Source organism: Camelus dromedarius, chromosome 26, assembly GCF_036321535.1.
Source record: "Camelus dromedarius isolate mCamDro1 chromosome 26, mCamDro1.pat, whole genome shotgun sequence".
Taxonomy (NCBI): Eukaryota; Metazoa; Chordata; class Mammalia; order Artiodactyla; family Camelidae; genus Camelus; species Camelus dromedarius.
Window position 1 is genome coordinate 14,614,644 of NC_087461.1, and position 18,193 is coordinate 14,632,836.

Below are 18,193 nucleotides of genomic sequence, written 5' to 3' on the forward strand. Positions count from 1 at the left end.
ACATGAGGCTGAATTTCCAAGTACTTTTCTGGTGCTGCGTCATCATCTGTCAGTCAGCAAACATCCACTGAACTGTCTTCCTTGGAAGGTTCTGTGTGAACCTCTTTGGGGTGGGGAGGACATCACTATTCACAAGACGTGCTTTATTTTCAGCCGTCTGCCCCCTGAGTCCATTCTCCACACAGACTTCAGTTGGCTTTCTGCACCGCACTCAACTATAACTCGTATCTACTTGCTTGTTTTCTTGTCTATGTCTGTTTTCCCAGTTGGACTTTAAGCTCCACATGGACAGGACGTGCCTGGCTTTGGTTACCATCATGTCCCTAGGACCTAGCATAATGCCTCACACACAGACACCACCCACCCTGTTGAATGAATGAATGAATGAATAAAAAAAGATTGTATGTATAGTGTTTTGGGGAAGTGGGACATATGTAAGTAACTGTCATAAAATTGGTAAACAAGTAAAAGAAATGCAGATGGAAATGGAAAACACTGCATTTCAACTGTATAAAATTTGGGGAACTTCAGGGACAAGAAGTGACAGGGGAACAGATGTGGAGGCAAGAAAGTGTGGCAAAGATGAGGAACTTCAAACCTTTCTTTTGTCAAGACTGTGAAATGCATGAAGGGGAACAGCAGTGAGTGGACAGACAGCCGCCTCTGAATGCCAGGCAAAGGTGTGTCGCTAATTATTTGATACGAAATGAGAAGCCACTATGGGCATTTTGAACACGGTGGCCATTGGACCAGAGCTGTGTTAAGCTAGCAGCAGTGTCAGGGTGAACTGGAGGGGAGGGGGTTCTGGGGAAGAGGGGGTGCTCGTTCTCCCACATTCATTTCTGGTCCTAATCTCCCTGGTCCCCAAGTGTGGATTTCAGAAGCTAAAACTGATCTCAAGCAAAACATTAGCTCTTTTAATCTTCACAATCTTATAAGAACAAATGCTTAAACAAACAAACATTGCGGAAAGAGAATCAGTAAGACCTGAGCACCCATAGAGTCTGGAGTTGAAGAGACAGGAGACAACAAAGACAGCTCTTTACTTGTTCTTGCTTGTGGTGGCAGCATTTCATTGAATCATATTAAATTCTCTGATGCTAATGGGAAACCTGGGACCTCAGGTTAGAACTAGCCTTCTTGACCAGCATGGTACCCATGCCTTGTGTCCCAGAACAGCATCACTAATTCATCGTGGCATCTTCTACTCTGAGCTGAGATTAATCCTCAGAATCTTTCTCAGCCCAGGTCCTGGAGTCTGTCACAACTGATAGAAGAAAGTTGGCTCATGAGATGACATCTATTTGCCATCCCGAGTGTCTTTTTCAGGGTGCAAATTTGTCACACCCTCAGCACCATCTGTTCAGGACTGACTCTATCATGATGTCCATATTTACTCGTGCTGTCTGCTTTAAACTCTCTAGAAATAAAATAATCATGACCCCACTCACAATTTTGTTTTCTTTTCACATCATTACCTGTCAGGTATGTTTGCTCGTGTATCTCTGTGATGCTCAAGAGTTCAGCATTCTGCTGTTGGCAGCTCTTCCTCGCCTGGTGCCAAGTTAAAGCAGACTTGGAATTTATCTGGTAGGAGATGCTGGTCAGTGGATCTTTAGTCCATAAGCTTTCGCTGCCCTCAACTGTAAAAGAAGTCCAAAGGAATTGGCTGCATTATGCATGGAAAAGACTTTCAGGGAACAATATTTTTTAAACAATCTTGGTATTATTTAAAAGCATTATTTAGTGCCTAAAGTATTATAGTTCTTTTCTGTTTTTTCTTTCTTTTACTTAGTTTTCGAATGACTATGAGATTTTCCTCACTTCTGAAATAAAGATGGGGAGTTTTCAAAAGATCGACCATGTTCAGTCTGTTTCATGTGCCTAAAGAAAGGAAGGAAAACACTCTATTTTTCCATTAGAACTTTTGAGATCAGATGATTTGGGAAGTGAGGCAAATACAAGGACTTAGAGGTACCAGCCTGACTGCCTTCACCTAGGAAAAAAAGATAAAAGGAGAAGAGAAAATAAATATGTCTTCTCTCAGCAAGGAGTATTTGGCCTGAACATTCTAGTCTGGTCTTTTTAGATCAAAGACACAGACATTAGAGGGGAAGGTCATGGAGTCCACGGAATCCAGCACCTCCAGGCACTGTCACTCACTCTTGATTTGACCTGAGTTAAACTGCTAACTTCTGGAGTCTCATTCTCTCATCTCTAGAATATATTAAATATAGTAACTCCTGGCAATAATAGATGTTGATTGTTAGTTTTTCTTCCTTCAGAGTGAAAAAAAAACTCTTTTAGCTTAGTTTTTTCTTTGCTATTTTATGATTTCCAATATACTCTATAAACTAGGCTGTGCTCTATGAAAGATCAATAATATAGCTTGATAAATATTATTGACAGCATTTGACATACAAGATGTCTGGAAAATCAATTAACAAATGAAATATTTTTGTGTGCTTCATGTTATAAAATTTTCTGTCTTTTTAAATAATATAAAATTCCACTTAACAAGTCACGTGAAGTCATAACCCTATTTATTTGTAAGGAAGAGAGAAGTTACATAACTTCTCAAATTTTGAGAAGTATTCTACTTGCTAAGAAATGGAACAGTTTCCCGTACACAACCTACATTCTATAATTGCATATAATTGTGATTCTTTGTATCTGACAAGTGACCTTTTCCTACGCATACCACATACTATGATATGAAACCTGTGGTCTACGAAACACCAAAGAGGAAGAAAAATATGTCAAATCTTCACTCAGGCAACAGCATAGAAATTTCTGAGATATTTTAACTATAAAATCATTATACATTTCTATAAAAAATAAATTTGGGTTAGTAATGTTAAATTTAAATTACCATAACCTGAGACCTTACTTAATATCCAAATGGATTCTTTTCCATGGAAGCGAGATCATTCAGGTGAGACTGGCTGGAGGTTTATTTGAACATGGAGATGTTTTAAATAAATATTTTTAGAAATTTGGAGCTTTTGCTTGTAATATGGTAGAAAATGTGAGGCAGGTGGAAAAAGGGGCGAGGGTGATTTCTTTTCATCCAGGATTGAAGGAAAGGGATATAAATGACTAAAGAAAGAAATGCAATAGGACCCTTCATTTATAGGAAAGTATATTTTGCTCTTTAAATGAGGGAATTCAAACCTATTTTTCAATGAATGCATTGGTTTGCTGAGTCTACATCTCCCCAGATTGTTGCAATTCCCACGACAAAGCAGCACACCTGACACTGAAAGCTAAAATCGCAAACTATGGAGAATTGAGAGAAAGGGGTCTTTTTCCTTTTCCTGTTCTCCTGATAGTCGAAAATAAATGTCTAAATAGAAGGAAAACATTACAGTAAACAATGCAAAGGACAATGAAGAGCAAATATTTAGTGTCACCAGGTCAGCATCTGGGACCTCATCTTCCTGTATTGAACCTGCCAGTTTAAGGTGAATATAAAATAAAATGTTCTTTTGAAAGGAACACAAAGTAAAGACAATGAAACACTTGGGGAAATTGCAAAGCCCTTTAAGAAAGGTATGGCATGTATAAAATGTGCTTAAAAATTTTAATGCATATTGAAATCAAACAGGTTTTTTCCCCCAGTTTTTACAATTATTTCATTTTATATTTTAAAAAAATCAAAATATATAAATTTCTCTGGAAAACACAATTTGGAAGTAACAAGCAAGACTGAAAGCTTATTCTAGAATATAATTTATTCCTCCAACACACATCTATCCAAGGTAGGGAATTTTTTTAGGATTAGTGATGGGCCACTCATCCTCCAGTGAATAATTCGTTACATCATACATGTGACCAACAATGCCTCTGTCAACACCATGTAAGGGCAGATGTTATCACGGGACCCATGAGATATGTAGCTCCAAGAAACTCCATGATAACACATTCAGAAAATACCATTCGTATGAAGTCAAGGAGAAAGATACTCCTCAATCACTGAACAAGAAATATTCCTTTATCTTAGAGGTGGGGGGAAGCTCAATTTTGTCTTGTCTTCCAGCAAAAAAACACAGAGGTCAGATATCTAGTAACCTATAAACCTTTCACATCTATAGACCTTTCATGGGAATCAAACCTCTAAAGGTTGTTATAAAAGGGAAATACATTTACCCCACCCCAGAATGGGAGAGCAATACCGCCGTCTACATGGGAAGCCCAGTGTGTTTTCGTGGGTGTTTCCCCCAGAACAGAGGCATTACAATAATCTGTGGGGCTAAGCAATCAAATGAATTTTAGTGAGATGTTTAGGGATTACAATTCAAAAGAGATACATAAGCATGATTCTTGGAATTCTGGCTTTAACTTGACACATGTAAATATTTTGGTTAATTGGACAGTTTTACAATAATTCTTGGAATAACATGATGGTATGGATGTGTGGTCCCAGAAGATTAGTGGAAAGCAATGCAGATGGTCTCACAGCCGTCCTGGACCGCACGAGGCTCTGTCGCCACACCTGCCCCTTGGAGTACAGCAGCCGAGAGAATTCTAGATAACAGCAGAAAACAGGAGCTCTGATCCATGGAGTCTGAAGGAGCCAGGGGCCAGGCGGTAAGAAGTTCAGGAGGAGGAAAAGGAAGACAGGAGAAGGCAGCAGCAGGAGAAGCACGTGGAGTGATGCGGAAGGCAAGCAACAACCCGTCCTCCTCCGCCTTCCCCAGCCCCATCCCTGCCTCCCGACCCGGAGCCCTCCTCCACATGCCACAGCACCTGCTGCCCTGCTTCTCTATAGACCCTTGAGCATGGAAAGAACGCCAAGAATTCTTACATTCTGACCCCTTCCCATCAAAAGAATGTAATGGCACCTATTTGGCATCACTGCAATAATACTTCGATTTTCACATTACAAACGCTTTGAGCTTAGAAATAACGCACTTCTACTGACACTGTGTTACATTAAATGATACTCTGCTTAAATTAAATAAAATGTAAGAAGAGTACCATTGCTCCTATTTTCACAGTGAGGAGCCCTTTTCATGACACTGACACAAAATTCTGGAGCCCCCCCAATCACTCTCTCTCCATCAAACCCTATGCTGTGGCATTGTTCCAATTCTACTTTTGATTTATAGTTTAATAAAGGTAAATCAATGGGGAGGGGAGGGAAATGGCATGGCCACCTCTGGTATTAAGTATTCATCATATTCAGTGTAATTTGCCCTGAAGTCTTAGAAAATAAAATTCAGTAGCAGTGAAATTTGAAGAAAAGAAGTAATGGAAATTAAAAGGTTACTCGATGCAGCCAGGACTGAGAGTCAGAAGATCTGCGTTCTGACCTTTAGCCAATAGAGACCACTCCATCCACTATAAAATGAGGGACCATGACATCTGTAAAGGGTTGTGGGGGAGTATGATGAGATAATACGTGGAAAATCACTTTGAGGAAAAAATATCCAAGATGCACACAAGGTCTTATCACTACTCAGTGGGTCAACATTTTCCTGATGATAAAGTTACTTACATTTCAACGGACAATATCCAAATAGCTTATCAGCATCATAATCTGTAGTGGTTCCACACCATAGCCATCCGTCCGGCCGCCCCGCATTTGTGCAATCCGCGTACCACTTGTTTTCAAACTTGAATGGGAAAGCGCAGGCAGCTCCGTTCGCATTCCCGAGGAGTGTGTACATGGCTAGAAGAGACACATCCACTTTCACTTAGAATGTAAGTGAACCTTCTGAACGTTGACTTTCCAATCAGAAGGATGCCGCAAGAATGGGTCTCACACTTCGCATCACACTTGGTACTCCCCCACTGCAGGAAATTCCTTTTTTATTTCCCTTCTCTCTCTCTACCGCAGTCCTGTGCTGAGTACATCCAGCAGCCTGTCCTCAGGAATAACTCAAGCACCGCTTCCTTTCTGCTGTCTTGTGGCACAGATTTTTCCTCTTTCCTCCCATGCCACAAAAGTAGTCATCTCTGACTTCTGCATTTCCTCCAAATAAAGAAAAAGCCATCCTTCCTCTTGGTTGGAATCACAGAATGATTGAATCTCTAGACTGAAAAATAACCTAATAACAGTGTAACCCAAACACACAGTCAAAACTTAACGCCCTTCTAACCACTTCCAGTCAAGCCAGCCCCCACTTGGGTCCCTCAACAACGTCCATGAGAAAGGGTAGGAATTTGCACATAAATCTCTAATCCACATCCACATGTAAAGATGCCACTCAAAACCATTAGGTGCCAACTACAATCAATATTTGTCTTTTTTAAAAACTTGAGTCCAAATATATCAAAAAGGGAAGCTCTGGGTTCACCTAGAAAGGAAAATTGAAATAAATATAGAGTCGCTGTTGATTATGGTTTGGCTTAAACCAAAAGGATTAGAAAAGCTCATATCTCCATTGACAACCAGACCACTCAAGTAGCTAAGTTCTCCAGTGTGTTCAAAGCCTATCTTTGTGGGGACACCCCTTTGGAGATAATCATCCTCTCCAGGGAGGTACTTTGTCCCTTGCCAAGAGTCAACATTCAGATTTTGTTCCAGGGAAGAACGTCTCTTCTCAATTCAGTTTCATAGATTCTATGACTTTAAAAAGTTTTTAAGAGACATCTTAAAAGCCATCTAGATGACTTGGAGTTTGTAAACCATGTAGCATCCAACATAGGTTAAGGGCACGACAAATGTAAGGTCTTCAACTTTTCTCTTTTTCCTTTATTTACTGTACGTATTCAGTCCTCCTTAAAAGATAGGCTTACTTTCAATTACCTCAAGGTTACATTTTTTTTTTTGCCACTGCTCAGCTGTTGGTAGCTTTAAAATGTGATTCTAGCTTTGGTTTCACTAAGTTACAGGACTAATTTTTCAAATCGTAGATTGTATAAGAAACATGCTGGATTCGGTAATAATTATTCCTTTGTATATTCAAGAAAGCCCAATGTGACCACATTAGGGTGAGCTGTACTGTGGATTAAGTTAGCCAAGGAACTGTCAGTGCTCTATTTACAGATGTCAATCAGAAATAGCCTCTTTTTGGGATGAACTCGATTTATTAAACACAGCACTGATGAGGCCAAGGGACCAACCTTCACTCCAGCCACTTCACTAACAAATCATGTCACTGCAGTCAATTGACTCTTCTTGTGGTCCAAACTTCCAGACAACCCTCACATCCTTCCAAGTCTACAAAATCTGATTCTATTATTCTAAATTACATCCTTGGCCTCAGACAGTTTTCTCCCCCACGTTCTCTTTAGAGAGACAGAGACTCTACATACACCCTCTCGCACTGTCTTCGCATCTAATGTATATCCCAGTGAATAGATTCCAGTATCACTCTGGGGAACTAGATCTTCTAGCAGGAATATCTTTGTATTGGAGGAGAGTTAGGGAGTATGCAGAGTGTGGTCGAGGATCCATCTGCATCCAACCACCCAGCGCCTTCCCTTAATGTGCTAATTTAGAATCGAGGTGAGAGGGGGACCTTGGGATCTGTATCTTTAACAAGTTCTCCAGATGATTTTTAAGCATATTAAAGTTTGAGAACCATGATCCTAAATCCTATGCATAATTTTCTCAGAGCAAACAGAAGAACAGAAAGTGGGGGCAGGGAGTGGAGGGGACTACAGAACTTCAGTGATGTCTTTTAAAATAAGATGAGAACGCCAATCTCTTAGCACCAATCTTCCTTGTGTGGAATTCTTCAATTAGGACCATTGTCCCATCTACAGAATTTGACCCAGTCAAGTTTGGTTCACCGTTGTCCTGCCCTACAATTTTCCGTCAAGTTTCTCCCGAAACATTGTGCTACTTAGATTGCCTCTTACACAATTTCTAAACCTACATTACATTCAATAAATGCCTTGGGATCACTTCTTTCCAAGCCCTCCTTCTCAGCCTTCTTTATTTCACACTCTTTCCTCCTCTTTCTACAATACAGAAGGAAAATGAAGCCAACAAATCATCACCTTGCAAAGAGCTGAACCCCCACGCTCTGCGTAGCTGCCACGGGCTAAATTCAACCACTCTTTGCAGCCTCAGTAACACAGTGATTTTGGAAACAAATAAACCCTTGTCCCAAAAGGCAAGCTCTTTCTCTGACCTTGAGGTCATTGTAGATAACCCTTTACAGCAACCAAGTGTCCAAAGCTGGAATGTAGTTACAACATCATCTGATTCAAGAAGCCTTTGTAAAGGACTTCAAGTTCTTTTTTGTTTTCATTTTATCTTTTTTTAGGCAGCCACCAGAGAATGAAATTTGGCCAAGACGAGAGAAGACTAGATACCCTGATTTTATTTAACCTTCAAGAAATCGCTTCTCGGCCTTTTGGCTAAGATCAAGTGTATTTAACCTTCAAGAGCTGAAGGAACCAATGACATATCAAATTATTTCCTGCCCCATTGGTTGCTACCACTTTCTAAAACAGTGGAGTAAACATGCTGAATGTTAATTCCCAAACTAATTTCTCAGCTTTTCTAATTTCCTGATTATTACAGTTTTTAAATATCCATAAGGTAACAAATAAATTAGACATACTTAGAAACCCAAATTGTCAACATTTTGTTTTATGCAATCTGAATTGGTAAAGACTGTTCTGTGGACCATTTCTTCAGGGATAACTTAAACCAAAGGAAAAGAAACATTTGGCTAAATTCATTAATCACTACAATCACATAATGGTAAATGGAAGACCTCAGGTCAAAGACAGCAGTGAAAATTACTTTCTAAAAATTGTCACCCGTTGTTAAAAAAAAAAAACTTAACAAAAGTTAAAAGAAATGTCTTCCTATTAATTACTAATAGCTAAAGTTATCATTCAGGACTTTTTTATTTATCACATTGATTCACTGTCATGTTCTCACAAAATACAGAATAGTTCCAAACACAAAAGTAATCAGCTAATATTTCTAGTACTGAATAAATAAGAATAAACTTAGTTTCTTAAATTAGTTTTCAACTAAGAGGATGAGAAAAATTTGATAGCAAGGTAAAAAAAAAATCTCACACTTCTTACCTTCATACCCTCTAGAGCATAAGTCATCTGTGGTTCCATAAACCTTCCATCTGCTCCATAAACCTGATCCCTTGTAAAGCATAATATTCTTCTCTTGTCTGTTGCCATAGTTAAAAAATAAATCTTCTCCCTCAATCCCCAAAAGCGTGTCATTTTTGCACTCCCATTTCTGAAATTCACTCTTCGAGTCACAGGCGTACAGAGTGACGGGAACCCAATCAGTTTTTGATGGCACCCCTAAGCATAATTTAAATGCAACACTCATAATCTGGGATGCGGACACCCATCGGAACCTCTGGGCTTCGTTGTCCTGGTTGCAAACTGCAGTTTGGACTGAGCTGGGACTTACTGCTTCCACGCAGCGCTTGTGATCCTCATTATATATTAAAAATTGCCTTGTGTCTGTTAAAAAAGAAAAAGAAAGAAAGGATGCTTAAATGCATGCATGTGACAAAGACAGTGTTTTAGGTCGAGTTCCCAATGTCTCCATTTCCCTAAAGACCAATGATCTCAGGGAAAAAAGGTGAAGGAGACTCTGCCCGAGCCAACTCAGCTCCTTCCGGTGGGGGAGGGGTCCCTGGGGCTGGAGAGAGAAACCGGGTTGAGGGGCCTCTCTTGGGGAGCACGTGGCTGCCAGCTGATGGCAATCGGATGGAAAGTCTCAAGATGTCCTAATTCATACAAGAGTAACCTTATAAAAAGACTCAGCTGCCTTAAATGCACACGAATTGTAGTGGAGTCAACATAAAAGATAGATAACAGAAGAAGAAATAATACCCATCTGAGCAAAGCAAATTTGGGTATGAATACAATAAGCTTATAAAATTAACTACTTGTATATTCTGGAATAGAATACTGAAGTCCGACTACCCCTACCTTCTTTGAGACAGTTGAAACGTGTACACAATTATTCTAATAACATTAGGAAGGTTTTTTGTACTTAAAAACACAACTTTGTTTTATGAAACTTTATCTTCATTTAATGTCCAGCAAATATGGAACTAAATGCCTTCTGGGTAGCCTGGTTCTGGGCAACTAGAATTTGGTTTTGTTTCCCATCCAACAATAGGTAACTTAATCTAGTATGCTATTTCATTAGCATATTCAATCTAACTTTTGTATAGCAAAAAGATACAAAAATGCATTTAAAAGTATAATAATTTGTGAAGTTTGCAGCAAAAGTTAAATAAATGTAAGATTTTTTTATATATCATTTAGAGTAATATTTATGAGAGTACTTTACAAGTAACAGTGTTTTTTATACTTATGATTTGGTTCTGGTGATTTAAATACATATATATAAATGGTTTATGCTTGTAGTACGTAGGTGCTAGCTGGCAAAACTCAACTTCCTCTTGCCAAAATAAATAAATAAAGACTAAAAGGATCTGGTAAGCATATTTTTTTCCTTTAAATCAAAATTAAATTCATATTTGATCATGTAAAGTATTTTTTTTTTCCTTTTTGTCTATTTTTTAAGAGACAAATGAAAGGAACTGACTCAGTTTTCTTTTTGTGGCACAAGTACAAATTAAACACTTTTTGTGACGTTTGACTAAATTCCTTCTACTTAAGTGGCTCTTTCGAAATGAGCTGGCATAGTATTTGCAGATGTTCGAGGGTCCAGCTAAATGAGCTCCTTATTTTTAACCGGGTCATCCTAGTGCAATAATCAAAGTAATCACAGTGCCACTAATACAGTCCTTTGCTGTTTACAAAGCACCTTCACAAGCCAAATTCCATGTATTTCCTTGACAGCCCTGTGAGGTTAGCACCACTTACACTCTAGATGAGTTCTTGGACTATCAACTTAAGATCATAATGGATCTTTGCCTCAAAAGATTATGCTCTCCTGCTGTATCTATTCTTGCCCCACACTTGTTAGAGACCTGCCTCTATTTTGCCTGGGTTCCTGATTCAGTGCTACTTTGAACCTCTGCCTGGGCTTCTTGGCTGGGTTCCTCATTTCTGCTGGTTTGATTTCTTGGAATCAAGTCTTGATTGAGTCTGAATTCTGAACATCTGCTTCTGTTGACATCTTTAGAGTTGACGTTTGTCAACAGAACTTGCAGTGTCAATCCAGTCTCCTCCCAGCTAGCTGAATTCCTCCCTGAGGTTGATCTTTGTGTGACAAAATAAGTCACTTTTTGCATTGGTAATACAATTAAAATTTTAATAATATTTTGTTTTGTTCACAGTAAAACCCAGGAAATAGGAAAATAAAATGCCATTTGCACCAGCAATTGATGGACTTGGAGATCATCATTCTAAGAGAAGTAAGCCAGAAAGAGAAAGTGATATGTTATCACTTATATGTGGAATCTAAAGAAAAAAAGAAAAGAAAAAAGAGGACACTAATGAACTCATCTACAAAACAAAAACAGACTCGCAGACAAAGTAAACAATTTTATGGTTACCTGGGGAAATGGGGTGGGAAGGGATAAATCTGGGAGTTTGAGATTTGCAAAGGTTAATAACTATATATAAAAATAGATTTTTAAAAATTTCTTCTGGATAGCACAGGGAACTATATTCAATGTCTTGTAATAACCTTTAATGAGAAACAATATGAAAATGAATATATATTTGAGACTATTATGAATGAATATATATGTATGTGTGTGTGTGTATATACACACATACATACATATGCATGACACACATACATAAATTGCCCTGTACACCAGAAATTGACACATTGTAACTGACTATACTTCAATAAAAATAAATAAAATAATTTTTTAAAAATCATATCCATAAAAAAAACAGTTACTCTGATAATGTACCATACAGAAATGTAAATCCTCTAATCTACAAAAGTATTAAACTCTGAAATTTTTGCTGTATATATCTGTAGATCCAGTTCTATTGTCCTTTACATTAATTTGTGTTGGCTATTCCACAGGTTACTTTCCTATCTACACTCACTTTCCACATTTTACAGAGTTTTGCTCATACCATCTCAATAATAAATCTATCCTCCGCCTCCTACTTCAGCCATTTGATTGTACTGTTGAGCAGTCAACCCTTAACTGTCCAAATTCAGTCAACCAAGCAATTGGTAACCAGCCATTTAAGGTAAGGTGCTTATAAGTCTTTGTGCATGAGTAGTGTCCTTCTTTCAGAGGTTTTTGTACTTACTTGACTTTTATTTCATGTACTTAATTTTCACCTGTAGTTCCATCTTAATTTTACTCTAAAAATGAAGGTATTTAATAAGCAAACATCCAATATTCTCTTTTTCATTAATGGCACCATCATCCACCCAGATTCATAAGCCAAAAACCTAGGAGTCATTTAGATTCCCAGCTTTCCTTCACCTTCTAGGATATAAGCAGAATCTGCTGGCCCTACCCCAAAATATACCCCAAAATAATGGTTCTTTCTATGTGTCAATTTGCCTAGGTCACGAATCCCATATATTTGGTCAAACACCAGTTTGGATGTTGCTGTGAAGGTTTTTTTTGTTTTGCTTTTTTTGATTTTTTAGATAAGATTAAAATTTAAATCAGTAGACTTTGAGTAAACAGATTACCCGCCACACTGTGGGTGGGCCTCATTGAATCAGTTGAAGGCTTGCAGAGAAAACAGGCTGAGAGCCCCTGAAGACGAGGGAATTCTATCTCTGGACTGCTGTTAGACTTGAACTGCAATATCAACTCTTTTCTGAGTTTCCAACCTGCCAGCTTACCCATGCAGATTTTGGGCTGGCCAATCTCCACAATTACATAAACCAATTCCTTAAAATAAATATCTCTCAAAAGATAGATAGATAGATAGATAGATAGATAGATAGATAGATAGATAGATAGATAGAAGATACAGATAGATAGTGATAGGTAGACAGGTAAATAGAGATAGAGGTAGACACACACACACACACGCACACACACACACACACACACACACACACACACACACACCCCTTATCAGTTCTGTTTCACTGGAGAACCCTGACTAATACATGTACCTTAATCCATTCTTTTCTCTCCATCTCCACTGCCACCGCCTCAGACCACCCCCCATGGTCTCACTCTGACCTTCCTCTTTTTGAAATGGAATCATCAAAGAAGATAACATCTGATCTCCCAGTTTCCTGGATGAGATGGCCTTAACTTATCACCCGACTCTAACTTGCAAACCCTCCCTAATGTAATGGGATGCTTCCACTCAGCTATATGAGCGGTCTCTCAGTTTTCGTAACCTCTATAGCAGATTGCCTGTATATGTCACACTCTACTTGAATACTTTTTCAATAATAAAATTATTTTCTTTTTCTTCTACTTTTGTGGAGAGGTTTTCTAGGCTGGAGGAGATCTTGTTTTTTACTACATCTCTTCCCAAGTTTAAACCCTTCAGGAGTAGCACTGCACACAGGAAAAGAACCTCCATTCTCTGTGTCAAGGCTCACGGAACAGGGCACGATCCAGCCTGGCTGCTCTCTGCCCTCGCCTCATCCCACCCTCCCTCTCACCCACCACCTTACAGCCACAAAGCCTTTCTCTTCCTCAAAAACTTTTAGCTCATTTTCACTTTAGTGACTTCACATTTCAAGTTCCCTCTTCTTGGAATGTTCCCTGAGGTCCCAACACAAGAGTCAACTCCTTTATGAACTGACTGTTCTAACTTTAATCTTTTATTTTCTAGATAATAGTCTCAACCAACTTCAAATATATATTTTCAAAAATGTGTTTACTTATGCTTTCTCTGTGTCCTTGCTGGGATGTAAGTTCCCTGAATAGAAAGTCTTGTCTTCCTGGTCCTGTACTGTATTCTCTCTTTTAGTCTCTCAACAAATATTGGCTGAATGAATAAAAGAATACTTACTAAATCTGAAGTATCTCCGGACTGTGACCCCAGGTACATTGTTTTAGTTAATAACTGATTAATGATGATGGGTCTATTTAATATGACTTCTTCCCTTGAAAGTTTATTTTTACCAAAGAGCAATTTATAAATGTTTATACTTATGCAAAGAGTATTTGGATATGAAAGGCTTCTGTTTCAATACAAACTTATCTATTCTTGTTTCCTTTATTTATCTTTGACATTAGGAAACAGTGCAAGTTTGACATTGCCTTTGCCAGACAATACAAGGAAATGTAAAATCATCGCTTTATGGTCCTACATTCATACCTTATTCTTCTCAACTAGTCAACATGTAGTTTTTGCTTTTATCACTGTCTCTGTGTGATGCCTCTGATTTAAAAATGTCATACTTCTTCCTCGGAAAGTGATTCAAGACCTTGACCCCCAAAAAAGGCAGCTTGTGGCATTTTTTGTCGCTATTAACCACATCAGTGTTTTATATGGATAAACTTGCTATTTTGGGTCATCTATACTAATTATGTTTTTGTAATAGCAATATTGCAGAACTGAACAAATGAGGACAGTTGGTACTTACACATCAGAAATGTATTTACAGAACTGAAAAGACCCTCCTTGCAACTTAATTCAATTTTACTAATCTCACATATATTTTTCAACAAATAGGTGCCAGGCACCATATTAGTGGCAACGCAAAAACAAACCAGAGAGAAGTTCTCTGCCACACGGAGCCCACAATTCATGGGCAGAAGTATCAAAGGTCAAATTACATTTAGGAAAGAAGCAAGAAGTTTCAACCCAATATCTCAGGTTAAAAATGGCTGAAGCCTACATAAAAACCAACAACATAATGCCATTTGCAGCAACATGGATGCTCCTGAAGAATGTCATTCTAAGTGAAGCAAGCCAGAAGGAGAAAGAAAAACACCATATGAGATCACTCATATGTGGAATCTAAAAAACAAAACAAACAAACAAAGCATAAATACAAAACAGAAATAGACTCACAGACATAGAATGCAAACTTGTGGTTGCCAAGGGGGCGGAGGGTGGGAAGAGATAGACTGGGATTTCAAAATTGTAGAATAGATAAACAAGATTATACTGTATAGCACAGGGAAATATACACAAGATCTTATGGTAGCTCACAGAGAAAAAAAATGTGACAATGAATATATATATGTTCATGTATAACTGAAAAATTGTGCTCTACACTGGAAATTTGACACAGCATTGTAAAATGATTATAAATCAATAAAAAATGTTAAAATTTAAAAAAAAAATGGCTGAAGCCTAGATATCCAATAACATGGGTATGAATTTTCTTTTAAGCACATTTTAGCAGTTTTGATTTTGTAACATTGTGCCAGTAATTAAGTTTCCAAATTTATTGGCAAATAAAATTAGGTTATTAAAGGCAACACTTGAGAAATGGAACGATCACATACTATATTTCCTTATACATCTTTAGACTCCACCATCAATAAACAAAATATTGACATAAAAGCATAAAAGTTAATGACTTCTGGAAGGCAGAGAAGCTGGATAAGAGGCAAATAAATGGGTATTTTGTAGCAGATACTGCCAGAACCTCACTTAGTTGTTCTTGCCTTTTGCCATTTCAGTGAGTGCCAGCCCCACTTCCCAATGGCAGCATCACATCTCTGGATCTCCAGGCCGGGGGTCGGGGTGGGGGAGCGTTTCTGGCCATCAGAGCCCCCTTCCCACCCTGTGAAGACCAGAAGGGGCAGAGAACTAAGGCTCCTGAGGAGGAGCCCTTCTCTGATGACCAATGGGCATGGGTGAACAGAAAGCCCCAAACTCTTGCACTGTGGGGGATGACTCTGAGTCACTTGCTCTCCATCGTCACCCAGAGCAGCCAGCCAGGCCGAGCTGCAGCTGTCCACCATGGTCACTGGCTCCTTAACACATCCTGTATCCTCCTTTCTGGTCTCACCTCCCCACACCTCAGTTAGTCTTTCCCGGGACTGGCTCCCAAATAAACTACTTCATTCAAGTCAATGTCAAAGGACAGCCTCCTGGGCCACCCAAACTGAGAATCTGTCCATTAGCCTCAGTAAATGAATGTAAAACCTTTATGTGTCTCCAAACAACTGAAACTAAGTGGGAAAAAAAAGACTTATTATGCACCTAGTAAATGCCAAAAAAATGCGCCAAGTACTCAGGCAGGGAGGCGCCTAAGGCTCACGCTATTAGGTTTAGCAATACTGAACAAAAGACACAGGAAAAATGGAAAAAGATTTCATTTTCCACTTCAATCCTTTATTCATTCATCAAATATCCACAGGACCTACTAATTTAAGCCACTCCATTTGGCTCTTTGGGGAGGCCCAAGTATGACTCCAAGGACTGACCTCAAGGAGGAAGGAGAGGCCGGGAGAAGGAACTCTGCCAACTTCCTGCCTCCCTCCCTAAAGACAGGAATATCTGAACCCTTCCCGGGTTCATTCACTCCCATCTGGGTAGATCTCCCTCAGTCTGCTGCTCCCTTTCCCTGTGTCCTGGATTCCATCCCCTCCCACTGCTCTAATCAGCAATCTTCCCTTTCTCTCCTCTATCTTCAACCTCAGAAGGCCAGCCTCTCCCCCAGGGTCAAGACAAACAAACAAAAGTAAGAAGTCGACGCTACACTGCTTTTCGCTCTCCCGCTCATAACCACACTAACTCATTAAACTTTGTGTGTCGTGTCAATTGGATCATGATACAATCAGAGCTGTGTGACCTTGGTCAAGTTTCTAAACTACTCTGTGCTGCCTTTCCCTTATCTGACAAATGAGGGGGAAATCACAGTCCCTGCTGGTTGTTGTGAGAATTAACTGAGATCACCTAAGTAAAGCACTTAGAACAGTTCCTGACACATAGAAATTGCTTGGCCCATGTTAGTGTATTCTTATCAGTAACTCGGGAAACTCAGTTGTGAAGGCAAAGTGAAATGGTTCAGAACAGGATGAAACAAAAAAAACAGAGAACTGTTGCAGCAGCCCAAAGTGATGGACAGAAGGACAGAGACAATGGAGACTCCAAAGTTCCCAACCTCAGAAGACAGGGGATGTGGTGGTGAGAGATGTGTTCTTTGGAGTCAGCAAACTTGCAGTCAAAGGCTGGTTCTACCATTTACTAGCTGTGCTGCTGCCCTAGTCAAATCCACCACTCTAGCCTCGCTATCCTCATCTGTCAAACGAGGCTGATAATGCTCTCTGACAGTTGCTGTGAACTTTCTAAATGAGATAATCTAAGGAAGGCACTCAGCATGTCATCTGGCAGATCGCAAACACTCCAAGGTTAACGTCCTCCCTTCCCACCTCCAAGTGAAAAATCTAAGTCTAAGCAACCGACGCAGAGGGAGCGACCAAGTCCTTCTTTGATGGGCTGTTGTTGGTTTGATGTCTTTCCTGATCAGCACACTCCAGATGGTAAGTTATGTCTACTTCTCAGCCTCAGAGCCTGAAGACTATGGTCAAGAATTAGCTCTGGTCCTTCCTGGCTAGCTGACACCTGAGCCTCAATTTCCTCGTGTAGTGAAAGAAGGACAGTAACACCTACACATCCCACTCCAGGGGGTTGTTGTAAGGATCTGGTTAAGGATGTGAAAGCAAGTAATGTGATTAAGGATCTGAAAGGGCTCTGTGACCTCAACTTGGCTTTTAATTAGAAGAATATGTTTAAGAATGCTTTCTTCCACGTTGGTTTCAATTTTTTTTGAAAGGGCACAAGCCTTCTTGTCTCTTCTGCTTTCACTTTTACTTCACCTAGTGTCCACTAGTTCCCTCTATGGACCCATGTAACCATACGATGTTTCCATTCAACAGTGCTTGAGGGTCACCGAGCGGCAAGGTGATACTGCTGTTCTCATGTGGACACCAGTCTCCCTCCCTCTCTGCCATGCAGATACACACCACTTCAGAAGCTATGTTTCTTTTGTCCAGCTCCTCTTGGGGTTCCTGGGACCTCCTAGCTCTCCCTGAGCTGCTCCAGATTCAGTCTCAGAGGCCAGGTTACAGGACCACTGTAACCCCTGGGATCTCCTGCTCCCTTTGAAGATATGAGTCTTTGTCTTTAACTGGTTGGGCGTATTGGATCCGTGAAGGCTCACATTTAACCAATGGTGACTCATTCTACCTAGAAATTAGGTCCAGTGTGCAGCTGAAGTGCCACACAGCAAAGCAATTGTTCTCTTACCTTATATCTACAACACCCTACTTCCACAGATCCCCATCTCTGAATTACAGAAAAATCAGGGGAAGTCTGGAACACTAACAAGAAAGATAGACAAATATAAGAGCAATTGAAAAAAAAGATGACAAAAACTTGTTTTCGTTCAACAACGTCAACTTCCATCTGGTAC

The 18,193-nt window shown here is 39.5% G+C and overlaps 1 protein-coding gene and 1 pseudogene across 1 annotated transcript in view; one reads left to right on the forward strand and one right to left on the reverse strand.

Annotated features, from left to right (window-relative positions):
* Window positions 1-18,193, reverse strand: part of MRC1 (mannose receptor C-type 1) — a 90,842-nt gene that overhangs the window by 69,385 nt on the left and 3,264 nt on the right. The window contains exons 2-4 of the mRNA XM_010992983.3: window positions 9,001-9,402; window positions 5,501-5,674; window positions 1,479-1,643 (exon numbers count right to left, since the gene is read on the reverse strand). Of these exons, the coding sequence (XP_010991285.3) occupies window positions 1,479-1,643; window positions 5,501-5,674; window positions 9,001-9,402 (741 nt within the window). The remainder of the gene's footprint in view (window positions 1-1,478; window positions 1,644-5,500; window positions 5,675-9,000; window positions 9,403-18,193) is intronic.
* Window positions 8,297-8,466, forward strand: LOC116150601 (U2 spliceosomal RNA; annotated as a pseudogene).